Raw genomic sequence first — 27288 nt, forward strand, 5'->3', positions numbered from 1 at the left:
GATTCAGCTCAGATTTGATAAGATTTAGATCAATTTAACTTGGACTGTATGTCATACTTTAGAAGTAAAAACATATTCAATATGTGTGTTTTTTTTAAATATTTGCACGTATTTTGCAAGCCAAGAACTGTTCTAGAGATCCTAAGTAACTGCAGATCATCAAAAGATCATAATATGGAAAAGTATTACAGTAATATGCAATAATAGCGACACAATGGGTATATCGATGTGTGATGGTTTTATAGGATTAAAGGCTGAGTTCCTTCTAAATTTGAGCCGGACTGGGGGTTTGAGTCAATGCAGCTGTATGGAGGCATTCGGCCCGGACCTGAGGATCAGAACAGTGTCTCTTTACAGCCCACAGATTGCAGGCTGAACGGCTGTAAGGGGAAGCAAACTGGCAGAAGGACATTTCACCAGAAGTGCTGGTCAGTAAACCTTACCGTTCATTTACTTGCTAACTAATCATAAACACATGCAGACTCTGTCGTCTCCGTGGTTAAACCTAACCATTGTGGGATCACAACTGTGTTCTCAGGCTGTACAAAGCAAAAAACAGTCCTGTCTTGCGGACCTTTAATGAAGCTCCTATCTGGAGGGTAGAAAGGAGTAGAGCAGCTGCTTTAGCTGTCCTGGGTAGGAGGAGCACTGGAGAGGAACAGGAAGAGGACAGATTCTGGTTAAGGGTGTCAAGGATTAAAGATCAATTCTTTTTGCTTGTGTTATTTTCTTCTTCATGAAATGTTAAATGTATCTTCACACAATAAACCCACCTTTCCCGAAGCCTTCAGTATAATCCGGAAGACACTAAGATGTGTATAAAGTTTCCGTGGGCAGCTCGGACTCCACGTTCCGTAGCCGGTTTGGGAGTCACGTAGCAGGGCGGGGTGCAGAGCCCAGATTATGGCCATAAACCGGCCACAACACGCTGCTCTATCAACCGTGGCGAATTTTTCAAAACTTCTATTCCACATTTCAGGTAGATTATGTGACTTTTATTGTGCTTGCCGTGGACAGGTTCGCAAAAAGGTCCCTGGTTTGCATGGAAGACTCAATTTAAGCAGCATGTGCGTGCTGTAATCCTGCAGGGAATTTAATAAACACTCTCAGCTCATGATTAACACACCAATTCTGCTGTGTGGGCTTGTAACATAGTACTTGCAGTCTCTGGCATTTAATATGGCTTATTAATTGGAATATGAAAATAACTGTAGTGAGAAAGAGAAACATGAAACAGGTCCAGAGTTATGTGTTCTTCCCAGGGCTGACAGACATGTTGGTGCATCAGTATAAATGACGGAAGGCGGGGCGGGAGTTGCGTAACTAGGAGCCTCTGCAATAGGGGAGGAGAAATAAGAACATTTATTAAAGGGAATGGGGTCACGACCCGTTTGCATTAGCTGCCTTTGGTACACTAGGGCCTCAGGCGTCCGTGCACAGCCATTAAGGACACGCAAAAAACTACGCAGGCTAATTCAGCCAATTAAAATCGGCCATTGAGGACTTACCAATATACGTCTTCCCTCGTCATGTGACTAAATATTATAAACTAACTATAAATCGGAAGCATGATGACGGGAAGCGAAAGATAAAAGGGAGAAAATATACATTACTAACGATGATATATGATGGTTGCAGAAGTATCCTGATTTAACGGTGGATGAAAACTGGTGGTGGAGGAGATAGGCGAAGCCATTACCGGACAGAGGATAGGAGGGCTGGCCGCGGCGGGGTGGGATTTCAGCCTGGAGAGAGGCGGTCTTAACCGCTGCTCCTAGCTGGGGCCCTGGGGTTCAAGTGAGGTGAGGTGAAGTCCTGGGCTGAACTCGCCGGCAGAAGAAACAAATAAAGGCTGCGGCGTCCACGGCGGAGCAGAGAGGAGCGGGACGGGGAAGGAGAGCGACTGACGCCGTGCGGGGTTTATGCTGCGCGCCGGGGCTGTTAGAGCAGCGCGGAAGAGGAGCTGCTGTTGCCGGACAGGTAAGGAAAGTCCTAATGCAGACATCACATGCTTCTTTATCCTTTTACTCACATGAACATGAATTGCTGAATTATTTTTGAAGCGGGTGGAATCCTTTGTACAAGTGACAGCCGGCTGCCGTGCGAAAGTGAAAATGCAGCCTGCAGTTCTTTGCGTTTTGTTTAGATATTGTAGTATTATAATACCGACGTATTTGCAAATTAAAGGGGGAGACGAACGCTACTGTAAAGGGACGGAAGTGTAAGCATAGATGCTCGCCTGTATCTTTTAGTTTTTACTGCTCCGTTTTAAAATCTCGATCGTTTTCTGGCCAATTAGGGTTAGGATGCCTGTTAATGCAGTTCGTGTTGCTGTATTTAGGAGCAGAAAGTGCTCTCGTGATGTTGCGTAATATTAGGAGATCACTATCGAGTATGGTAAAGTTCTAATTTGGTTTTTATTAAGAAATAAGTCACACGCCTGCGGTTTCGTTGATCGAAGCGCGCACAAGAAGTTTAATAACTGATAAAAATGATATTATTAAGATAGAACATCTGGGATACGTGTGAGCTACTTGGTCACTAACTGTCATCTGTTCTTAAGCAACGCATTTATTTTCGTCCTTATCTGACTGCAAGTCCGTATAGTTACATGCCTATGGGCTTTCATAATAGAGGTCAATATCTCAAGCGTAATTCTTAAAAACAAGTCATAAAACATCCCATGAGTGACAACTCCATAAAATCTGCGAAAGAACCACTGTATTGTTCAATAAATGTGATTAAAATGAGTAAACTGTGTTTTATAAATATGGTTAACGTCTCTGCTTACTGTGTGGTTATATGTAGCTTTACTAGAAAGATGCTACAGTGTTACATAACATTGTGTTGTAACGGATCTTACGTAACATTGAGGGACATAAATCCGTCTTACACTGTTTTTCTCTTCGTTATTCACTAGGTGGAGCCCTCTCTGCACGGAATAGCCGACTCGGCTGTAAAAAATAAATAAATCGTTCGCCCCGAGCCCAATTAATTCACTCAGCTCCCGAAATTAACACCGTCTCCGTTGACTTACAATTCATATTATTCACAAATTGGGCACATAGGGCCCAATGAGTTTGTGTTGAAGGAGGAGTCACAAGACACGATGGAGCCAAGTGCTGCTGTACTGGTGTCTCCCGTGCCCTCGAGCACGGCGGGTCTGGAGGCGGGATCTTCAGATGGAGCTTTGTCCTTCACGGATGAGGCGGTGTCCATCCTCACATCCAACAGCCTGCTAGCCCGATCGCTGCTGGGTCGCTCGTCGGCACTGAAGCGTAAGGAAAGCCCCAGTGGCAGCAGTAATGGCGGCAACCGCCGTAAGCGTGAGTTCATCCCCGATGAAAAGAAGGATGAAGGCTACTGGGACAAGCGCAAGAAGAACAATGAGGCAGCCAAGCGCTCACGGGAGAAGAGGCGCGTCAACGACATGGTGCTGGAGAGCCGCGTGATGGCGTTGCTTGAAGAGAACGCCAGGCTGCGGGCGGAGCTGTTGGCCCTCAAGTTCCGCTTCGGATTGGTCAAAGACCCTTCGGACGTGCACGTGCTGCCCCTGGCCACCCCCACGTGTGCCCAGGCACCCTCTGCTACTCGCTACTTTGTCCCCCGTAGTGAGGGAGCCCAGCCCAGCCCGCCGGCGCCCCCTCAGCCTGCACCTCCTCACGGCTGCCTGTACAGCGGACGAGGAGTCCGCGACAACAGCAGCCTGTCCGAAGATTCCGGCTTCTCCACGCCCGGTGGCTCCAGCGTGGGCAGCCCCGTGTTCTTCGATGACCGGATGAGCGAGCACGGCAAGATGTCACCACACGGCGGGGAGGAGCCGGGCTTTGAGCCCCACCACTGCCCCATGGGGATGGCCGGCGAGGGACTCCCCAGCGGTGGCCCGGCGGGGCTCTACCCTGGAGATATGTCACGCGACATGGTGACCAGGGTGGACTCTGGGGAGACAATGAAGAGCTTGCCACACAAACTGCGTTTCAAGGTGGCGGGAGGTGGGGATGGTGGCGACGTGGGCGGGGCACCGCCAGAGCCCAGACGCAGCCCCGTGCAGTTGGCCGTGATGCGAGAGCCAATGAGGAGTCCCACCTTCTTTGCGGGCCCCGAGGGCCCCGCCGTGTGGCAGCAGCACCTGAGGGAGGAGGGACGCGGGGGCCGGCCCTCCCAGGAGCAGCAATATGGCCCCCAGCCGACCGGGTACGGCGTAGTGACCCACAGGGGCCAGACGGACTCGCAGTATCACATGGAGAACCGCGCCCTTCGCTGCCAGCTCAGCTCCCTCAGCGAGGAAGTGGCCCAGCTCAAGAGGCTGTTCTCTCAGCAGCTGCTCTCCAAGGCAAAATAAGAGCCCAAAAGGGACTGGCTCGCTACCTCGTTCAGCAGAAGGACCCGTTACTGGGGCAGAGCACTAAGCAGGAGGACGGGGGCGCCCCAACCTCAAAGAAAATGACATGGGAATGGGGGCGGGGCTGCAGTCTTCTAAACATTTACAGTGACACTGTGCCATGGGACCAGCTTAAACTCTGACCCCCCCACCTTCTAAACACCACAGCCAATCACTGCCAGTAGATACTGCTTATCCGCAAGATGTTTTGTATAAATAACGGCACGTGGTGTTAAATCTGCTTGTAACACTGTACTGTTACTACTGTTTCATCCTCTTCCTCTGACACTGTAAGAACTGCTGAGATTAAACAAAAAAAAACACCTCTCAGTCTATATATACTCGTATTATGTTAAGCTTGGCTTTGGTGTCCATTCAGGAAACCTCACAACGTGAGGCCCATTTAATGTTACATTACTCAGTTTTCTACGTTTCTATTGTGATTATGATGCGTTATGAGGGGAATGCATTTCATAGGCCAGAGAAAGCCAGGTGGTTTCCCCCACAGGGGATCAGTAATGTTCCATCTTATCTTATGTGGTCGTCGAACACGCCTTGAGGTAACGTGTGTGTTTATGTGTTTGTATATGACAGAGAGGTAGGCAGCCAATGAAGACAGACAGCTGAAGGCCCGGGTACAAGGATCCCCACGCCAAAGCAAATCTTTTGCATCCTCTGTACTACATTTCAGAGCATCTTGTGCTGTGTTTCACGTATGACAGAATGTGCAATGGCTGGAGACACAATGGAGAGATAAAGAGCGCCTGTACCATGCCAATGGAAGGACAGGAAGTACACCTGCCAGGGACAGTAACCAGACTAAAGATCTCGGACTCTCCTCTGGTGCTTCAGTTTCCATGGCTGCGTGGGAAATCTCAGCTCAGAGCCGCGTCCTTCCAGAACAGCCACGATTAGTACACTGAAATCATTCTGCAGTGCATGCCCTTGGAAACAGCATGAAAAAGTCATCAATGATATTCTTTTTGGTTTTCTGAGAATACATTGTTTTATCATCACAGATTTTTTTCCCCCAAATCCAACTACTTTAGTTAAAAGCCATGCACTGTCAGTATCAATTTGTTTTAATCACCTGTTTGTCCGTAATGTCTATCTATTATGTAATATAATGTTCTGTACATTTTAGGAACAATGTAAATAAATGGTTTTTTTTTTTTGACAACATGGGCAAAATGGATGTGTTTTTTAATTATTTTGGAGTCATACTGTCCGCAGCTGATTATCCAGTACGGAGTTTGTGGTTGCCCCAAGAGCCTATCCCAGAATTCCAGCCTGTTGCATATTTTTGGTACCATGGAGATTCCATGGAGTTTTTGCCTACGTGTTGCGACCACAGAAGAAAGGCCAACAGACAGTCCGACGATGAGGAACGATAGACTAGGATGACTAATGTAGGAATGCAGCGTATCGCTTGCCATAGGGCTCGGCAGTTATCCTTATCTCTCCACTCAGTCACTTTCAGCGTCATTAAACCTTCAACGGAAACAAACGGTTTCGTTGCAGCATATTTGAAATTGCTCTGGGTAGGAATAAGGAGAGGATATTTGAATCCTCGCCTGCACCAGCTGTTTATCAGAGCAGCTGCTTGAGACTTTTCGTGAGGCCGCATTCTCCACAGATGCCGGGGGGGGGGGTATACCCTTACATGTCACAAATAAAGTATCACATCCTCTTTGAAGAACTACAAGCCTACAAAAAAAATAAAAATACAAACAAAATTCAAGAAAAAATAGAGAACAAAAAGGATCTTATGACCACCTGGGGAGGATAAATTCTGGATTCAGTATCAGAAGTAGGCTATCCTCTGTTATACTGCGTTACACTACAGCTTCTGTTCTCTTCCATCTTTCTGGTAATGCAATACTGAAGCAGTTAATTCATTATCTCAGTTAATTAATGCAGTACCGAAGCTGAGATGATTATCAAGAGGGTGGAATGGATTTTTTTTTCAGCGCACGTGTACGAACCTCCTTTTACACAAGGTGGCACCTAAACAGTTTTCTTTTTTTTATTATTTTTACACCGCGAAAGTGCCATATACGCTTATTAATATGCAGCGAGCAGCCCGGAGTTCGACAGGTCCCGGCAGACACGTACAGAGCAAGGAGCTGCGTAGCAGAAACCCGATGAACAGCCCCTGCCGAGACGCAGAGATCCTCTGAGTCACCACTGCCACGCACCAGCCAGGATCTCTGTTCCCCGTGGGCCGCAGAATGGAGTGGAGGACAGCGAGCAGCCTGGGTGGCAAAATGGAGCTCATCCAAAAAAACACCCTTATAAAATCTGCTTCGTATTAGCGTGGCTGACAGAGAAGGAGGAGCAATGAGCGACTCTGTTCATTCAACATCGCTTAGCTTCTGAAGAGGCTTTCATTCAGGATTACCACCAAACCAAAGCGATTTATACTTTTTTTCAGACAAACTGGGTTCCTACTAAACGAAACTCTGGCTAAGTACAAAACTTAAAAGTACAACAGCACAAGTGACTCACTCTCCTAATTGCTGGTTGCATACTTCACCCCTAAACCCCGCCCCCACCACGGCTTATCAGAGCGGAGCTGCATCCTGGACTCAATTCTCAAACTTACTCTAATTCACTAATGCATAAAAAATTTACTTGGACACATGTTCATCTGGCTGATAACAAAGGTCAGAAACTCAGCTACACAACACGTTTACTGAAGTCGCACAAAGCGTATAATTTGTCTACTACGTTTCGAAATAATAAGACCAATCAGGATTTACTGGCATCCCATTGGCTTGCTCACCTTTCACTAAGGCTCACGTTGCCTCCGGTTACCACCTGTTCAGCCACACACCGAACGTTCGGCGGTTCGTTTATTTGTTGCTTTGTTTATTTACTCAGCAAACTCTGTCATTCAATGTGGATCGTAGGTCAGTGTATCAGGGAGCATCAGTACTTAATCAGTAACTGTAACGTTCATTCTAGCAGCAGCTGGACCATACAGTTAAAATCATTTGTTCCTAATTTAATATGGACATATTTTTCACACCTGCAAGCCAATAATTATAAGCACCCCACCTTTGTAAAAATATGACTGTCCCAGCTTAATTACTCCAGTATAATACCTGTCCCTGTCTACCCAACCCGACATGAGTGCTACATCCATATATGTGCCTTATTGCCTTAGTTTACTTGCATTATTATTAGTTTTCCATTTTGCATACAAACAAAGCATAATAGTTTTTAATATTGAGGGACTAACCTGACCTTTGTATGTGTACCACAGTGGGTGATTTTCCCATTAAATGTCTAGGCAGTTTAATCCAAACATATTAATTGGTCATTTCCAGCATATGTTTATGCTTGCCCCCCCCCCCAGATTTTAACAAGGTTCTGCAAACACTGAGTCATGTGTAAAGCTACCGACGTCGACCACACCAGTGATGGAGCAAGAGAGGAATCGTTGTGGGGGGGGGCAGGAGAGCGCTGTCTCCCAATGAAATGAAAACCAGATGATATTACGTCATCTCTGCTCCTTCTCCCTACAAATGCTACCCTCTCCACATGGGAGGAGTGACGGTCATTGTTGGGACCATGAATGGAACTGCGGTTCCCTCTGACTGTGGACCGCGATGGTCTCAGCAGTATGCCTGAGTAATGGAGTGAGAGGGAGCGATAAAACAGACCCTGTTTGGCCGTGGGCTTGACTGGGATCTTAAATAAATGTTAAGTCGACCCTTTGTTTGCCCCGCCTCCCCCCCTCTCCCTGCCCGCCTCCGTCTCCCCCCTTTTTTTTTTGCGGGTAAAAAGGCCTGTTGCTAGGCAGGCAGTGCGACGGTTGCCACGGGAACACTTGCAGACGCAGCTGGGAGGGAGGGGCCGGGGATGGGAAATACAGAAAAGTGTGGGGGGGGGGGGGCGGTTTGCCAAGTTCAAGGCCAGCGTTTCAGCTTTGTGTTACTGCCGGCTTGAGAACAAAGAGGGGATGAAGGTAGCACAGACAGAGAGGTGGGTGTAATTCTGGTGACCACACCCTCTTTCTCTTACCCTCTGCTTGACAGGTCACCTCTCTAAAGTGGGATAATTCCACGTCATTCCCTGAATACACTGCAAAAGCAGCAGAGATGACTTTGACCCTTACCCTGCTTCCCTGACTCTGCCAGAAACCATCAGAATGCAGCCCATATACAAACACATCGATATATCATTTAGTCATTTTTAAATTAAATCAACTACACAAAAGGCAGAATACGCAAAAATAAGCAGCAAATACAACGCATAGTAAATGTGAAATATTAATATTCTAAATATTAATATTTAGAAAAGTAAAAGCCTTGTGAGTAAAAGTGGACACAAAATCTAAATATATTAAGACCACTAGCACATTTATACGATAGCAGACAAAGAACCAAGCATTACGCACATTGGATAATGATTGTTACTGGTAATGGGCAACAATGATTGGAACAATTGCCTTTCTGTCACATAGCCCCTCTTCACCCCTACCCTAGTCGCCCCCGGACCCCGTCACTCGACACCACCCGTCACACAAATACGCACGCAAAGCTCACGCCGTCAGCAGGGTACCCGCGCGGCACCCCCACCCCCACCCCAGCTTTACAGCGCGGAGCTGCATCCCGGGATCAGTTGTCACGTCTGGACGAATATGGAAACGCGATACTCGATAGAAATAAATTACGGGTCCCACAAGCTGCAGATCTCCGGCGCGAGCGCAGAGCGGCGGAATCCGACGCTGCTCGCGCTTTCCGACTGTTTATGTCTTGCGCAATCAGTTTTGCAACAGCCACAATGCCGGTGACAGATATTGTGCAATTTCTTTCAATTTCAGGAAACATTTCGATATAAAGAAACAAGATTTTAAGGAACTAAGACAATTTGCAATAAATAAAATGAAAACCTGTTAAAAACAACCAATATCAGCGAGACGGGGGAGAATTCTTGCCCATCGATGCTTGGAAAATCCAGGTTAAAAAAACGTGAAAGAGGTTCATAAAAAAATTACTCTGATGAGTTGCCGTCACTTGATCTATGTGATTCTTAATGATTGCTGTACATGGAGGCATCCCAGCCAGAGTAAGTGGATGACGTCATCAAACCTTCTTTAGTTGTCCTTGAAGGAAACTGCCTTTTACTCACAATAGCCCTCATGATCTTGAGGTTAATGCAAACTTAAATTCAATTTTACATCTTAGGCCACTAGGCCGTCACCATCTTTATTAATGGACACGTAGTATTAATTGGCGTAATTGAAGCCCCAAATATTTGAAACTTCATATGCAACTAATGAGTTATGGTGTATTCAGATGCATGCTTTCATCCATGATCCAGCTGCTTATTTTGGTCAAGGTGGGGCCAGAATCCATACAGCACTAGGCAGTATGCTAACCACTGAGCCACCACACCACCCACACATTCCCTCTTAGTCTCCCTGTCCTGTCGGTTCCTGATTGGCCCAGATGCCCGTTTCCTTCCCTTTACCTCCCAGTCACTCGTACCCGTCTCTCATCTGGCCCTCATTACCCCTGTATATAGGTATCAGTTTGTGCCCTGCTCCCTAGCTCAGTCACTGTTGATGTTAGTCCTTGTGCAGAGTGGTGTTGCTGCCCCCCCCCCCCATCATGATTAGACAGTGTCCGCTCTGCCCAGTAGCCCTGACCTTCATTCCTGTGCTAGGTTTGCCTAGAACAGGGGGGGGGGGGGAATCCAGTGTGGGTGCAGGTTTTTGGGATAACTTCCCAATCAGCCACTGTTTTAATATTGGCTGATTGAGAGGTCATCCCAAAAACCCGCACCCACACCGGCAGTCTGTAGAACAGGTTCCCCCCCCCCCCCCTCCGTCCTAGACCCTCCTAATCGTTCCTTTTGGCCTCCTGCTTTTGACCTCACACAATCCTTTGTATCTGTTTGTGTACTTTTTGCTTCATAATAAAACCTCTTTTAATTCACCCAAAGGCTGCATCTGAATTGTCCCTCCTTCTTGCCGTGACACATACATCCTACTTCTTAGTAATTATTAAAATTATAAACCAAAAACTCCATAATAACGCAGTGCTGATAGCAGTTTCATACACATTTTAATTATATGAACATCCAGCTCATTACTGTCACATCAAGATTTTATCGGAACTCTACATACCTGTTACACAGACACTAATTTTCTGTGATGTGATCAAATAGGGGAAAATAGTCATTTGGGCAATCGTTTGGGCAATCATTCGGGCAAAAGAGGCACATGCCTACTTATTATGTCTGAAATGCCGAATGTATGAGAAGCATCAGTATATGACGTTAATCATATTTATCATAAAATATGATACTTCAGTCCATTGGTTGATTTAAATGTACTGTACCTCACTGCAGGAAGGAAGGTGCCAGTTCACTTCCTGTGCAGGTGTTGGACTGTGGTTTTAGGTGCTGCTCATGACCAGATTTTTGTTCTTATTCCCTAGAATTAGTATTTAACCTCAAATGGTTCAAAAGGATCTCCACATGTATAAAAATCACTTTTAGAAAAAAGGCTAAAGGAACAAACACTTTCATTCATTCATTCATTCATTCATTCACCTTCTATACCACTTGTCCTACCCAGGGTTGTGGATGTCTGATGGCTAAAAAGCACAAACTTGCGTCTGAGTCTTATATTGGGTATGTTGTTGGAACATGATAGAAACAGTTACTTGTAAATTGAAGGTAGCTGGCTGAGTTCATAAAGCAGGGGTCTCACACTCATTTACCTGGGCAGCCACTGTCTATGTGGTGTTCCCCCCAAGAGGACCGCATGAGACACCACAAAACAAAACAAAACAAAACAAAAAAGCGTCCCATCTTTTTCAACTTTTTTAAATGTATACAGTCACTAACCATATGCAGGACATTCTGCTGACCTGGTCAGATTTTGTTTACTGCCTGCTACCAGAAACCAGAAAAATACCAGTTCATGGTGGAGAAAAGTTTCACAAAGGTATGTGCTTCCAAACAGACACATTACCAGCTTGAACTGTTTGGACAATTCTAGCAAGGAAGAGGGTAACTCTCAGAAATTGCGCAATCATGTCTGGGTTTCTGTTTGCACCTGTAAACTTTGCTTTGTGGTCAGTGCTGCACTGTAGGCCTATACGCTCCACCTGAAGTGTGCTTATCGGTATTATCATGCTGCGATTGAAATGTTCTGAAAATGTTCAAAAAGTACACCAGACCCAGTCCTCTTAAAAGGCTGAAAAATCTCCAGAGAGCTGTGACTGCCTTCTACCATGATTTTGCTGACAAACCCATGTTTCATCTTGCATCTGGGAGAACGTTGCTACCTTTGGTTCATGCTGGAGAACTTTTTCAACGTGCTGTAATGAACCACGGTTTTAATTAGTAATGGGTCGATCCACATTTTTTTCAGTTCCGATCTGATTCCGGCAACTGCCAATACTGATTCACAATCCTATACAGAGCTCTTTTTACGTTAATATTTTAATATAATAAACATAAATGATTTATTTATACTTTATATATTATTTTTAAACTAGTAAATACAGATGAAAAAATGTATGCCAAAAAATCTTAAATTAGGCTCCTAGAAACACACATAACGTCGTGTTCCACCTCGTTTCTGCATCTTGTTTTAATAATTTTTGCCCAAAAAACACATCAAAAATAGGAAAGAGTTGTTGTGCAACTGATTGCACAAATAGATTTAACACGAAATAGGAGCTATGTTTTTAGAGACTGCCAAAAACTAAATAAGTAAGTATCGGACATGGATTGGTCATGTATGGCCAGTACCAGATGCATGACATAGGTCTGGATCGGCGCCAATACCAATCCGAATATTGGATCAGTGCATGTCTAGTTTTAACTATTAAAATTTGAAATGGTAATACTAAGTATCGGGATTTTTACTGTGAAACCAGTAACTAGTGGTGGGCAGTGGTGGCTTAATGGTTAGGGAAGTGCACTTATAATTGAAAGATTGTAGGTTCAAATCCCCGCCGAGCAAGGCACCACTGAGGTACCCTGAGCAAGGTACCGCCCCCAAGCGCTGCTCCCCGGGCGCTGAATTAGCTGCCCCCTGCTATGTTACGAAAGTCACATATGGGTTAAATGCAGAGGACACATTTCGTTGTAGTGCACTGTGGGCTGTGGTGTCAACAATGACCACTGATCACTAAATTCTAACTCTCTCATCCCTAGCACTAAGACTGATTTGAGGGCGAGATTAAATAGTAAAATAAAAACATGTCTGAGGCCATATTAAACTCTCTTGTGGGCCGGATGTGGCCCATGGCCTGGGAGTGTGAGAGCCCTGTCATAAAGACTTATAACATCCATCCGTCTATCATCCATACATCTTCTAACCAGGCCGTGGGCTGTAATAACTTTATGTGAGGAAAATAAAAAAAGGCTCTTACTCAAATGGAGTACATGCAATTATTTTATTCTTTTGTGGTAGAAGATAAGAACATTATGCCAGTTTGGGGAGATTAAGGTTTCATATGAGCTCCTATCATCAAAGACAGAAACACTTATGTTGTAGGGCCTGCAGATGTTTTGTGAAGGTAATGAGGGAAAAAAGAGCACAAGATATAAAATGTAAGCAGGTAAAAAAAATTGTAAAAAGAAAAAAAAAAAGATCAGAACAATTATGTCTGTATCTTAAAGATACAGACCTGGACAGATGTTGCCCTTGCTGAACAGAGATACGGATATACCACAAATACTTACACAAGGTCAGGTCGGTCTGACCCACACATACCAGTGTCAAAGAACAATTCAGTTGAAGACAAAACTGAAACTATACTCCTGAATTGCTCAACTAAAAAAAAAGACACAAAGAAGAATCACAAGTTATCCCAGATTTTTAAATTTTATTTATTTTTGCTTTTTTTTGGTGGGGGGTGGGGTATTGTATGAGTAATATAGTAATACTTACGTGCTGGAGATAACCAACTATAAACATGGTGAGAAAAAAGGAAATTAATTTGTGAGCTTATTTGAGCAGACAAGACACTTCCTTTCACTCCTTCAAAACAAATCAGAACGTCCCCCCCCAAACGTGTTTCAAACAGATTGGCTTTCCCCGTTCTATCATGCAATCCTGTATGCAAACCATAATATAAAATTAAATGTTCACGTAGTAAAACTGCATTTGAATATATCGTTGTTTGTGTATATATACACTTACACATATATACACATTTTCTATGTTCGTTTTTCTTCTTCCTGCATCTAGAGTGAATAAAATGAGAACTTCATTGTGTACTGCACCTGACAATTGCCTGAATGTTGAATGATTTAGTGTCTACAGACTGACCGCTTAGTTACACTTTAGACGAGACTTTTTTGTCATATTTATGTAGTGATACAAAATCAGATTTAAAAAGTTATTTAGGCATGCCCGTGTTATTATGCAATGTTATATAGCCTATTTCGTAATTTCCTTTGAATCATACTCGTAAAAATACTCGACACTTCCCCGTTACTCAAACCTTTGTATTTGCTCTTCCATCACATTGCATCTACATCCGTGTAATTGATAAACTAGCTATGGTTCAGCAGATGATGGACAGCTCGCTTATTTTTTAACTGAATGCTTTGGTTGAGGATTCACAGTAATTTTCAGTCGTGTTTCATGTCTTATTGAAGAAATAAGATCAGCATAAGGTAAACCAGCATGTGTTATTTGATTATTTTAAAGACATCTATTCCGCTTTTCAGTCCTTGCGTTGTACCATTCTTTCCACTGTGCTACGGCTTTTATAGACTTGCGCAACCGTGAATGTTTATTTCAAAATACGTAGAGCTTGTGTCAAGTGTACTTAACTAATATCGATCGCAGTTTCTAAATGTCAAGCACAACATGTGAAAACTGATCAAAACCCTTTCGACGGCCTCTGGTATGGTGGTAATCTAACTCCAGCTCTCTGCATTCACAAAAGTTAAACGTTATCGATTGGTAAGAAAACTTTTAAACGCAAGTTTAATGCAATTAGCGCGTTACAGTTGCAGATAATGTAGCTTCTAATTCGCATCTCTATTTCCAATCAGACAGGCCCATTCGATTCACCTTTCTCGTTATTTCGTTCGACTTCTGAAATTTACATTTATGATACCCGGTTCTCACCTTATTGGACGTATATCGCCACTTTCCCTGGCTCCGCTACTGCTGACATACAAGCACACGAATATACTTTTTCCGGCTTATTGTATTTGCCCCCTTCTCCTACTGCCCGCCCCGGCCCCCGACTTTACACCTTGTTTAGTAACTCTATTATGTATGCGTAACGTTAGCGCTCCTTCGGCGTTGCACCGCTGCCCTGGCTCCTCCCCTGGCCCCGCCCGGCCACGCCCATCGCCCCTCCCATTCGCTGCTACAGGGGAAAAAAACGAAGGAAAAGAAGGGGGGGGTGGGTAAGGAGGGACTGAGAGAGAACAAAAAACGTGACTAGGCACCAAAGTGTTCTGTTATGCAACTACTGACCTACTAACATACATATTGAGACAGAAGGAGAGAGAGACTGAAATCGGAGCAAATCGCCAACATAACATGAGGATTCAAAGCGAGACGCGAGACACGGAGTGCACGCGCTGAAACCCAGCACCATTCAGCGCTGGTGAGCGGAGGACGACCTCAGCCTACATTTCAGTCCAAACTTAGAAGACAGAAAGTAAGAAGACTGAATAAATGAGAACTACAGCCCCCGAATAGGAGTGTGCCGCTGAACACTGTGGATTTTTAGTACACGCCGCAACGGTAAGTTTTCGTATATGTATGAAAATACCTCCTTGCTAACATACGGTAATCTGCAGAAACGTATATTCGGATATTCGGAGAAGAGCGAGCGAAACGGTGACAGTGTATTGCACAATGTATTAGCCTGGATTCACGCTTACCTCTTTGTTCGTGCCTAGCCTTTACTGTTACTGTTACATGTGCTGGTGTTAATTGTTCTTGGATGTTGTGAACACAAATCCAGACTCGGATAAATAATATCAGTCGCCGAGTTTTGCAAAGCATTCGTTTAGCGTCTTGTTTTAGGGGGTGAGGGTGGATGGGCAGCGTGTTGGCAGCGAGCGGTGCGCATTTGATTTTCTCAATGTCAGGGCGAGGCGAAGCCCCGGTGCGTTTTGCTATTGACTATTGTAGGGCGGGGGGGGGGGTTAAATTCCTTCAGAAATGTAAAATGAACGGGGGCAGCAAAGCCTTTCAAACCGGCGCAGCTCACAATAAACGAAAGCCTCGGTTATTTGACTTTATGAAAGCTAAAATTTTATTACAAAATGTAACAGTTTCACTCATTTTCTGACATTGAAAGTTATATAGCGACGTGATGATGGCGCGGAGGTTACATTTTTTTTTACTTTCACACAGAGCGTAAGGAATATATTTGCGTGAAATGAGGAGAAATAGCTTTGTTGGCATGGTATATCACGGGACGTGGTTGTATTGCGCGGTCGTTTCGTAATGGCAGTACATATGTTTATTTAAAAAAAAAAAATAATAAGTGATGCATTGTCAAGTTAGGGGTCCACGAGGACGAAGGGAAACGCCAAAACTAAAGATTTCCCTTTCATTCTCACGTGTGGGCCTCTTTGCTGAGATTTACACGGGGGGGCTGCAATGCCACTCGTTATTTATACAATTTTCTACTGTGTAACAGAATATTTATGCCATCTACTCATCCGATTTCATCATCACACAAACGTGTCCGCTTACGGGTGCGACGTGCCAACTTGTTTAAAAAAAAAATAAATATCGAATCGCTGCCTGTGTTTGACGCCGGCTTGTGTAATAGACGATCGCACGCATATTATGTTGGTTTAGTCTTTGTTATGTAGTTTTGTTGTGTGTATTCGTGACAGTGATTGTGTCCACGTGTAAACTTGTAGATTGAAGATTCATTGAGGATTGGTTAGGAAGTGGCTACGCTGAGCTGCTAATGTTGTAACATTTCCTGGATGAAAACCGCCTGTGAACTTGGAAAGGGTCAGTGGTGAGTCATAAGTGGCGGTTAAAAAAAAGAGAAAGAAAGGAAAAACAGAATATTTAAACTTAAAATGATCAGCTCATTTGAACTGATACAATCTGCCGTCACGTGCACGTTATTGTAATCGCTAACTCTGACGTCAAAAGCACTTGTTTTCTCTCTTTTTTTCAAACTTTGCCAGTTATTTCCTCATACCAAGATTACGTAATTTGTAAAACGACGTGAAACCCGTTGGGAGTTTTATAGGTACCCAGATTTTGTGCAAAGCTGATTTGTTTTCAGTTACATCAAATTATTACTATTCATACAGCTTAGCTAAAACGCCTCGTATGCAATACGTGTGCAGTAAAAGGATTTATAATAACATTTGATGGCAGCACAAAACGTCTATAACGCACATAAATTTTTGTGATGTTTTATGTTTTTTCCATCAATGAGTTGTAAATAATTAGTATGCTTAATCAGAAAACCACAAATCAAAGAATGGAATTCGGGTGACTTTTTTGTGAAATTTGTTTGGGCAAGGAGCTCTGTGATCAGAAGTGTTGCAGTTATGCATGAATGGGAGAAGAGGCACTTTTTTATTATTTATTATTTTTTTTACTATGATCCAATGGGGAAGGGAGGGTATCCAGCCCACCCCCCTTTCTGTTTGACTGTCCTGCCTGTGTTTCTCACACTCAAAAGTCCACACACGCCGGTACTAAATAATACAGGTTGACTCCTGGGCTTCCGGTCCTTGAAAGATCTAGGATTTCCAGAAGTTTGCCAGAATGCCTTCAAACTGAATAAAAATGGCACCTGACATTCATGAGCCCCTCCTTTGACAAAAGTATTGCACTGACTGTTTTGGAGCTGTGCTCACGCAGGGCCTCCCAAGAGTGTGGCTGTCTGCGGCATGCAGCCGCTCATTTACATTAAACACGTGTGTGTATGTTTCATCCGGTGCTGCTCTCAGGCAAAACAAGAAAAAGCTATTGCTTGAGTCCCGTGTGAGGGATAGTGCGCAAACTTCTGATCCGAATCGTTTCTGAAATACCTGACATCCTTCCTTCGGGCTGAAATTCCACCTAACGTCGCGCGTCACTGTCCCTAAGGGCAATTTGTGAGGTTGTGTAAGGAAGGATAAAGATAATAGCCCCCTCCGCCCCCAATTAGCTGTATAAAAGAGATGACGCAACTAGTGGAAACCCAGAGTGTGTGTGGTGGTGTCCATGCCTGGCAGTTGGGCGCCGCTTAACCCAGTTGGCACCAGTAGTTCGGAAATGTAGGTCAAATCGGTTGTCCGGGAAAAGGAGAGAGAGGCTAGGGAAGTTCAGTGTGGGGGGAGGGGGAAATTTCGCTGGCCCCCGGGGCACATTCTTGCTGGTCTTACAGGGGTTAGGACAACTGAAGTAGTCGCTCTACTTGTGTGATCTCTAGTAGCAGAAACGGCCGTGTGTTGTGGTCTTCCTACAATGCTGTGTTCCTTCTGTCTTAACTAACCGGTGTGATTAGACTGCACAGTTTTCCATCGTGTATTTTTGAAAAGGAACGCAGCTGTTTTAGTCCTCCTGTGTTCAGGCACCTCGTATTTGTGGCTCATGATGCCACAGAGAAAAATGCAAATGACTTGCAAACTGTGTATGGAAATTGTGACATTGTCCATGGTCATGGATACGGCACACAAAATGTCTATTGTGACGTCATCACCTTGTTTCTGTCAGTCATGATGACAAAAAAAAAAATGGACATTTTACACATGAAGCGGAAGTTGTACCTTGTCGTTAAGTCAAGGTGTTGCCTCTCTGGCTTTGTGGCCAGTAGAGTTGGACGAGGTGCAGCTGATCTCTGTGTAGGTTCACGCCAGCCTCAGAAAGTGCTGTCCAGTAGAGGAAACGAGTCCATGGAAAGAGCCGGTGCAGAACACGTGGTCCATGCCATGCCTCTGGTATACATATGCTTCCTCCTGGCTTCCTGTTCGGGTGTGTCGAAACAAAGAAAATGTGTGTAGTAGGTTGTGTGCTATTGCATATTCTGCCAGAATGGGAGATGCAAAACGCTACACCTGTCCTGCATGTGATCACACTCATCCAGACTGACCAGTTTCTGTCCTCCTTAATCTTCGCTTGCACGTTCTTGGTGTTCATGGAATTTTGCAATTAATCCAGGTATGGATTGTCTAGCATGAGAGACCTCCAACCGCGTGGGTGGAGCATGCCTGGGGGGGGGGGGGGGGGCTTGTTAGTCAGATGATAGTCCATGCTTTTCTTTGAATGGTTGAGATTATTCCATTTTTTTTTATTTGACCAAATTCATTCACAAAGAATTTATGCAAAACACATACAGTTGTAGGTCAAAGGTACAACAGTGACTCTTTGGCCTGTTGCTTTGCCAGCACAGTGAATTGTGGTCCTGCTGTATCAGCTGTCGGCAGGGTTTCTAATGTCCAGACTCTGGAGGTCAGCGGGTGCACGGTTCTGATAGTTAAGACTGTAGCTCCCGGTACAGTCCAACAAGCAGATGAGCAAATGGTACCAGAAGCAAAGTGATGTACTAACTTCTTCATTTTTGAACTGCCTCAGTATATTTGGTTTGTCAGTAAGGCCAAGTCTGTATTATTGGGATCTTAACTTATACGTCAGTGACATAATATAGGAAGAAGTGTTGCCCTTTAATTTTATTCTCAAAGCGTGCGGGGAGGCCGTGTTTGCACTGAGACCGTGGTGCATGCTGGCGTCGTGGGGCTACTCGTAATTTCCTCGTCCGTGATGCATGTGGGAACCAAAGCCAATTATGCACTGGTGGGGCTGGAAAAAAACTTTAATGCCTGTAGCTTGTCCTGGCTGCAGGAGCAATAAACGGAACTGTGTGCGTATGTAGTGACGTTAGCTGTTTGTGGGACACACACACACACACACACATACACACACCAGCAGTCTGCCTCAGTGCAACCTATTTGTCTCTGTGGTGGAGTTGGGATGTTTGGGGGGATTAATATTAGGCATGATTCATTGATCCATGAAAAGTGTCCCCCCCCACCGCCCCCCATTGCTGACGTTTCTCTTATATACCGCAGTGCTGGTAAAATTCCTCTCCTCTCCGCCAATTGAATTCCTTACAGCACGTCCCTCCCATCCCTCACATCCCTCCCATTCTCTCGCTCTATTTTTAGAGCCGACTCTAATCCCACCCTCTCCCTCTCTCCCCCCTTGGTCTCAGACTCTGTCCCCCTCTTTTGCTCTTTATCCCCATTTTTCTTTCGCTGTCTTGCTCTCTCTCTCTCCCTGCCCATTTTTTTACTGACCTGTCCCCCCCCCCCCCCCCCCCCACCTCTAAGGCAGTTGGGCAGTAAGCAGTGTTTACCATTCTGTCCGGTTTCTGGGTCAGTGGGACGCGCGTCTCAAAGTACAGAGACGTCTTTTCCATCAAATCTGTCGTTATTCTGTTGGGCTCTCATTGACCTAGGTAGCCCCCCCCACAATGCGATCCCATGCCCCTCTGTTTCCCAGCTATTTAATGTGAATTAAATAAATGCACACCCCCATTTAGGAAAGAAAACAAAGCAGAATGTTGGGAATTTGACATTGGACAGTGCTTTAGTGTAGACCAACTGTGACCCAGCACCTGGTTAAACTGTGATTTCTGGTTATTCTTTCAAAGCTCGGTTCATGAGATCTTGGGATGAGGGTGGGCCAGCAAAAGGTGTCTTCCAATAGCATTTAGAAATACACTGGGGTTACATAACACATTCTCACACCACAGAAAAGCCAGAAAATAACCTCAGAGTAGAGCCCTGTGTGCAAGAACATATTACATCATAATTGCAATGTTCACATGGACAGCGGAAACAAGCACAACTTCAAATGGTGGCGTCCATAAAGCCTGTTTGTAGGGTTTAGCTTATTAAATATTGCAATGAAATGAAAATTAGTATTGAGTAATCCATTCATCCTCTGACCGCATATCCAGGCAGGGTTATTACCTCTTAGTCACACAAAAATAAACTGCCGTAAATTAAATTAATTGCGAAAATTAGAAATTGAATTGTCTTTAATCAGATGATGAGTTTTTCTCCTTGTGTTTAGGATGATACCAGGATATACAGAGGATGAAAGAGGTGAAGAAAGGAGGTGAACTTGTGTGACAGATGGAGTAGGGGGGTGTTGGGTGTCCCCAGAGCAAACATACTCCGTTTACGGGAAACATCCTGACCGTATTACCAGTGTTAGCTGGCACTAGTATTTTTTTTTTATATATATATGTTTAGCAAAAGTCCTGTTTCAGAAGTTAATATTGTACAAAAAGTAAACATTCTGGACAATCTTGTCCTAGAGGGGAAACCCACTGAAAGTGTGATTTATGGTGGTGTTCTAAGGGTTCATGGTACAGGTTAAAATCCCGGTTTATGGAACTTGCGAGCAAGACATGGGGCTGGTATGACTCAAGACACAGCTTCAGCTTTCGCGGCAGTTACCGGGTCACCGAGAATGAGCATCGCTCCCCTTGGCTGCTGGAACCGCGTCCGCGTTGTGTAACGCCACGCTGACATAAGCCAGGAAGGGCTCGGCTGCATCTCTGCTCCAAGCCCTAGGCAATTTCGACACGCGTGAGAACAGATTGGTAATCTCCGACGGCTTGGCGTAAGCACCACTTCTCCGCTCTGAAGCTGGGGAGCCGCTCTCAAGTTTGTGTCGTCCGCACCGTGGGCGTCGGACCAAATACTTCCCTTGTTCCCTTGAATTAATTAATTTATTTTGTTTTAGTTGGAGGGAAACAAAGCCACTACCGGACGAGTAACGTTTTGGGCGGGGGGACTGGAGCGCTGTCATAAGAAACAGCTTCACGGGGTTCTGTTGTCAGTTCCCGATGCCATTTTCATCTCCGCACACAGGGATGGGCTGACTGGTCACGGCTCGGACTGGAAAGTGTGGACTGCTGTCCCCTTCGGGTCACACACACCTATAGCGATGGTTATGTGACACGTTTGCTGTCTGAAACGAGTGTGTCATGGAAGGGTCTACCTCCCTGCCCCACTTCCCTTGACTGACCTGTATTCCTCAGTCAGCTCCACCTGCTCTGTCTTCCCACAGAATCTAACCTTTTTCATCCACCTTCTGTCTTATTCTTAAACTATTTTCAGCACACATGCAGAAATCTTTCTTCTGCTGCCTGTTGTTATAAATAATTCCACCTAGTCTGCAGTCCTGGCTTTATATTGGACAAACTTCATGGTTGGGGTTTAGATTCTGCTTCCTGCCTTGTTGCACCTGTGCTTCTGCCTGTTAATTGTTCATATAAAGATGTCAGGCTTGTTTGACTGTCATGCACTGACTGTCATACATACTACTTACTTTAGATCAATGTTTCTCAAACCGGTCCCTGAAAAACGGACCGTCTGGGGGTCCCCAAGAACCGGGTTGAGAAGCGCTGCTTTAGGTTAAATTCATTTTCTCCCTCAATTCAGGCATCTCAAAAAGAATCACGATTTTATTTTATTTTATTTTATTTTTTTACCATAGCTACGAGTTTCTGATTTGAAATACGAGTTCGGGTTCTAGCGAGTATTGTGTTCATATGAGGAAAAGGAATTTGCATGAATGTCGAATAATGGCTTCAGATAAAGCCCACATCAGCCAGACTTGCTTCTGAAGTCTCTTGTAATGGTTTCGGTAAAAGCAGCCAACTTAAACATCAGGTTAGTGTTTGGGTGTCACTGGGTCAAACGTCGTGAACTTTCTAGAGCTAGCTAATGATATTGTGAAACCTAAGCTTTAGATTTATGATCCTGTTCCCTTTGGCAAAAATTTTGCCCGTTTGATATCTGTAGAGCTCGGTGTGGACGTTTTTAGAGTTCAACTATTAAGACATTCCCCCCTCTCTTGTCTCTTTCCGCAGTCTGTTAATCGTGAGTCACAGGACAGGAATTGGGCCTCTGCGACCTTCGAGCTTCTGAAAATCTCAAGGCAGACCATACGACCTACATCCTGCAAGACACCCTGAAGTGCTGTTGGCCACATCCCTTGCCTCTCGAAGGTCCTGTGAGGATTTGGGGGGATCCCCTTTCGCATTCTGTAGACTCCAGGAATTCCTTCCAGCAACTGCGCAGTGAGGAACGTCTGAAAGTCCTGGAGCGAGTCTTTCTCCCTCTTTTTTTTTTTTTTTCCTCACATCATCTACTTAAGCTAAATGAGAGGTTTGTGTTGACTTCTGCCTGTTTTTGACTTTACTGTTTTATTTTGACCCCTGAACATGCAAACATTTACATGAAATAAAATGTATGAAGGAATCCTGCCACGAAGTCAATGAAGTTCATTTCCAGTGAAGCACCAATACCTCATCTGGAATTTTTTGCTGCTCTCCCTACCTAGGAATTCCCAAATCTAAACAAAGAAGTTACCCACGTGAGATCAGCATTCTTTCTCTTTTGTCTCACCAATCACATTATATTTTTCAGAATTCCGTTTCCAATGTCAGCTGAGTGCCAGTATACAGACGTGGCCTCCAGCGAAGAACAATGGAAAGCCTGAATTTGCTTGTTTCTTCGACCGGTTCCAGCAATCTTGACAATTTAGAGACGTTCTCCAGCTACAGCGAGAGTCTCCCATCGCCCCCAAGCAACCCCCCTCGCCCAGCACGCACGACGAAACCCAAGCCCAGCATGACCTGCCGGCGTAAGCGGGAGTTCATCTCTGACGAGAAGAAGGACGCCTCCTACTGGGAAAAGCGCCGCAAGAACAACGAGGCGGCCAAGCGCTCGCGGGAGAAGCGGCGGCTCAACGACATGGTGCTGGAGAACCGCGTCATGGCGCTCAACGAGGAGAACGTGCGACTGAAGACGGAGCTCCTGCAGCTGAAGCTGCGCTTTGGGCTGATCAGCTCTGCCTCCTACATGGAGAAAAGCCAGCAGATAGGTGCGGGTGGGGGCGGAGGAGGTGTCGGGGGCGCCTCCGCTGGCAATCTCTATTTCTCCAGCAGTAGCTACTCCAGCGCCTCGCAGGTGATGGTGAACTCGGACTCCTCGGAGGCTGAGCAGTCAGGCCGGGGTAACAGGCACACCTTGTTGCCCAAGTACTCCCCACGTGGCTCTCTGTCCGACATGTCGGACGGCTCCTCCCGGGACAGCCCGGAACCCTATGCAATCAAGCAAGAGAGTTTGGGCGTGGACATCAGTGGCCCAGAGATGGATAGTGGGGGCAGCGGGGGCATGTTCAGCGTCCGTCACAGCCTGGGGTCCTCAGAACACCAGCAGAGTCAGCAGGAGATGGAGCCCATGACAGACTACCCGCATGGACAAGAGGCCATCACCAGCACTGCCCACCCTTCCATAGCTACACCACAGAGGAGCGTCATCCTCTACCGCTCCAGCAGCAGCACCTTCCCCGTCGATGACCGGCGGTTGCCGGCCCTGGAGCAGCAATCCGTGCCCCAGCTGCACCAAAGCGCTCCAAACCCCCATCAAGCCCACGCCAACAAGACGGAGACCTCTGAGACTGTGATGGAGGTGGCAGACCGGTTAGAGATGAAGGCTCTGGACTCGCCACCTTATTCGTACGCCGCTACACACAGTGATGCAGGAGAGGGACCAGGGCACAGAGCTCAGCACCAGCAGGGCCTCTATGGTTATCCAGACCATGATGAACAGCAGGACAGCAGTATAGACTCCTGTGCCCCCGAGCTCTCAAACAGCGTAGAGGAGGGCAAGTCCCAGTCGTACCAGCACCAACACGCCTACCTCAGCCCCATGAACGAGGAGCCCCCAGTGCTCACCTACGAAGGTGGCCTTGGGTCTGGCGGGTACTACAAAGAGCATTTATCCTCCGGCAAGGACACCTCATCTAGCGACGGAGAGCCCCGGAGTTCAGACAAAGAGACGTTGACTGACGACGAGTCCCCGGCGTCGTCCTCCTCTGATGCGGGGGGCTACTACCAGCACCCAACTGTGGCACCACAGTCTGTGTCCCCATCACTTACCCCCGTCTCCCAGAGACACAGTGGGGACAGTCAGCCAGAGCTCAAAGCCACCGCCCTGCCTCATAAGCTGCGGCTCAAGTACCGGACGCTGGGCAGCGGCTCTGCGGGGACCCAGAGAGAAGTGCTGCCTCCCTCTGTGGTCTCACCCATCGCCCAGCTTCAACACCCATCTCTGGCCCCCGGTCCAAGCGACCAGAAGCCGAGTGACGGCAAGGAGAAAGCAGGTCCAGTGTTATCGGGGAGCTGCAAGAAAGAGCCTGCTTCTCCAGAGCGACAGGAGGGAGGAGAGGGGAGGAAGGAGGGCAGCAGAAAGGAACCAAGTAGTCGGAGTGGAAGAAATAAGAGGCATGACTGAGTCACCATCCTTTGTACTTCCAATCTCAACTAGACCTGCCCCCATCCCTGGACCCAGGAAGACCTGAGTCCTTAAACAGACCTTCAACCATTGCTGGACACCAGGATGCACTATTGTGCTGCACTGACTTTAGTGGACAAGTCTCCCGCAATTCTGTCTGCTCTACTAAGCACTTACAGATCGACCAACCAAGTTGTGTGAAGGAGAAGGTGGAATGGAACTCTCTCCTTTAAAAAAAAAATAAAAATCTATGTCAAAAGTGATTATAGCACACAGATAGTCCTGTAAAAAAAGTGAGGCCGTAATGAATTCACAGTTTGTGAGGCCTAGAAGTGCCCCTGGTATTTGTGTGTGGGTGGGTGTGTGTGGTTGTTGTTGCTCGGGCCCCTCACCTCCTCAGCTCTTGGTACCCTGGGGGCCACATCCCTTGACCAAAGAAGCCGTCGTCTCGTGAAGAGCTCCATCCGACGTCCTAACCCTAACCCCCCAGCATTCTGTCTTTTGGTCTTGGCTTTCCAGTACCCTTTAACTCTTCAAGCACTTGGATTGTATATTACTGTGACATAAATATACATATTATATTTAAATCTATTTTAAGATGAAAACAAAAAAACTTAAAAAAAAATAAATAAATGTGGAACCAAGGAGGAGTAGGGATGGTTTGTCAGTGTTGAAATTGTTGTACAGTCTTACCATATCTTGTCAGTTGTAACAAATGCCACTTAAAACAAAATGTCGTTTAATTTATTTTCACAGCACTATGAGCTTTATTCTTTGTTGTTTTTTTTTATATATATATATATAATCCCCAACGGCACCGTGCCGCTGTGCTCAGCGGGTTGGCCACTTTCCGCTGAAGACGAAGTAAAGCGCCGCTCCCTCTCCTGAGCTGAAGCACACAGTCGAACCTGTGCTGCTGTGGTGGGGGGGCAGAGGGGGGGTGCTAAGACCCACTGGTGCCCACAGTTTTTGGCGAGGCGGAAATACTTCCGGGGCGGGTATCCGAGCTGAACCAAGAACCTTGTTGTTGTTTGGCAGCAAATCGTGCCTCTTTAAAGGTAAACATGTTTTGACTTTCGCCAAAAAATAAGTTGGAAATTAAGGAGATCATCAATAAATCAAGGTCTGTATATGAGATTTGATGTCGCATAAGCGATCTTGTACGGCACTGGTTCTAGTTCGACCTCAGACCACACAAACTGTGCTCGAAGCATATTAGCAGCGATTGTGATATGAAACTAAATTATATCTATTGTTCTCTGTCTGTGATCGGGTTCAGCCGGAAACTTAATGCTACCTCAGTGTAAAGGCACAGTGACGCCTCAGCAGATTTGTGTCGCGATCGCAAGCCGCTCTCCTACCGTCACGCCGCGATTTACCAACGGCGGTTTTAATTAATGGAGGAAAAATAGAACCAAGACAACTGAAATAGTTCACTGTAATTTAGGTTGCAAGCATTCAGCTCGTCACCTGGAAAGTCATTGGTTTGACACCCCGCCCCTCCCCCAACCCCCAAACAGTTGCCTCCTTGCCTTGTAATTTGTCTCACTGGGACTGGAGTCCAGAGTCTGCACTGAATCCGTTTCGCTGCCCTGGTGCCTGTCGTTGGCCATTGTGTATACATGTATAGTTTTCTCTTTTGGACAGTGTTGTAAGTTTTATGATTTTGTAATATTATTTTGGTTTTATTTTCCCTTTATTCCCCCCCCCCCCCACATTACTTTGTCTCCTGACTGTGACATGTTTTTGATCCCTATAAACATGCTGCAGTGATTTTTATTTTTAATTTTCGTTTTCAGTTTTCTGAAAAGAAGTTGTGTGTGATGTGATGGAGCGGGGGGGGGGGGGTCACCTTTCCAACCCCCCCAAAAGAGACTGGGTGTACAAGTAGAAACACTAATGTTAACAGTGAAGATGGGTGGAATTCAAGCTCTAAAGAAAATAAAAAAGGTGTTAAACAGCATTAGTCGTTTTTGTGTGTCTTTTTTCGGCATTCCGTGGAATTGTTCTCCCTCTGTGTACTTCTGGCCACTGGTAACATGGTTTACAGAGACCGATATGTGCAGGACATGAGGCCCCATGACCCTCAGCTAGGTAGGTTTTATGAAACGTTTTCATGAGTCCCTCTCGTTCTGCAGTGCTCACTGTATTTAAACCGTAGGTGTTGTTCATCCCTCCCAAATTCTGCTCCCTGATCCGGCTGCAGCAATAAACCCAGGTGTGGAGATCTCTGCAGGTTCCTCTTAACAGTCTCTCCTAACCCCCATCCCTCGCTCGGTAATTGACATTTTGTCGTCCTCGGGCATAAACACGAAATGATGTCGACAGTCTTAACGAGTTTGGGCGCAGTACGCCTCAGCTTCCACTCCCCTCAATTTCCCCCCTCTTTCCTGCACAAAGTATGTCTCTGGTTTTCTTCCGGAAGCTTGCTCTTTCATCGGAGCACACGGGAGCGTGGCGGTGACGTCTGGCACACGGCGTCCCACCGGAATGCCCCCCAAGGCTTTGCTGATGTAACAGCTGGCCTAGTTTTCCTTTCCTCGCCCCTTCCTGGGCCTGGCTCTACGTGCTTCCCGGGCCGTCGGCGGACTCTCAATGAGCTCATTATCTATAGACGCCAT

At 45.8% G+C, this 27288-nt stretch overlaps 2 protein-coding genes across 2 annotated transcripts; both read left to right on the forward strand.

Moving 5' to 3' along the window:
- The first annotated feature begins 1390 nt into the window (after positions 1–1390).
- On the forward strand, positions 1391–5576 carry LOC111833457 (uncharacterized). Its single transcript, XM_023791746.2, has 2 exons — positions 1391–1980; positions 2921–5576. Exon 2 carries the CDS (start codon positions 3110–3112, stop codon positions 4340–4342), a length of 1233 nt encoding a protein of 410 aa, XP_023647514.1. The 5' UTR covers positions 1391–1980; positions 2921–3109; the 3' UTR covers positions 4343–5576.
- Positions 5577–14694: 9118 nt separating this feature from the next.
- On the forward strand, positions 14695–26630 carry nfil3-5 (nuclear factor, interleukin 3 regulated, member 5). Its single transcript, XM_023791935.2, has 3 exons — positions 14695–15125; positions 22237–22534; positions 22796–26630. Exon 3 carries the CDS (start codon positions 22856–22858, stop codon positions 24665–24667), a length of 1812 nt encoding a protein of 603 aa, XP_023647703.2. The 5' UTR covers positions 14695–15125; positions 22237–22534; positions 22796–22855; the 3' UTR covers positions 24668–26630.
- Positions 26631–27288: the final 658 nt, after the last annotated feature.

Source organism: Paramormyrops kingsleyae, chromosome 5 (genome assembly GCF_048594095.1).
Source record: "Paramormyrops kingsleyae isolate MSU_618 chromosome 5, PKINGS_0.4, whole genome shotgun sequence".
NCBI lineage: Eukaryota > Metazoa > Chordata > Actinopteri > Osteoglossiformes > Mormyridae > Paramormyrops > Paramormyrops kingsleyae.

Coding starts and splice junctions, on each gene's coding strand:
- LOC111833457 (XM_023791746.2), top strand. CDS start 3,110: ATGGAGCCAAGTGCTGCTGTACTGGTGTCTCCCGTGCCCTCGAGCACG.
- nfil3-5 (XM_023791935.2), top strand. CDS start 22,856: ATGGAAAGCCTGAATTTGCTTGTTTCTTCGACCGGTTCCAGCAATCTT.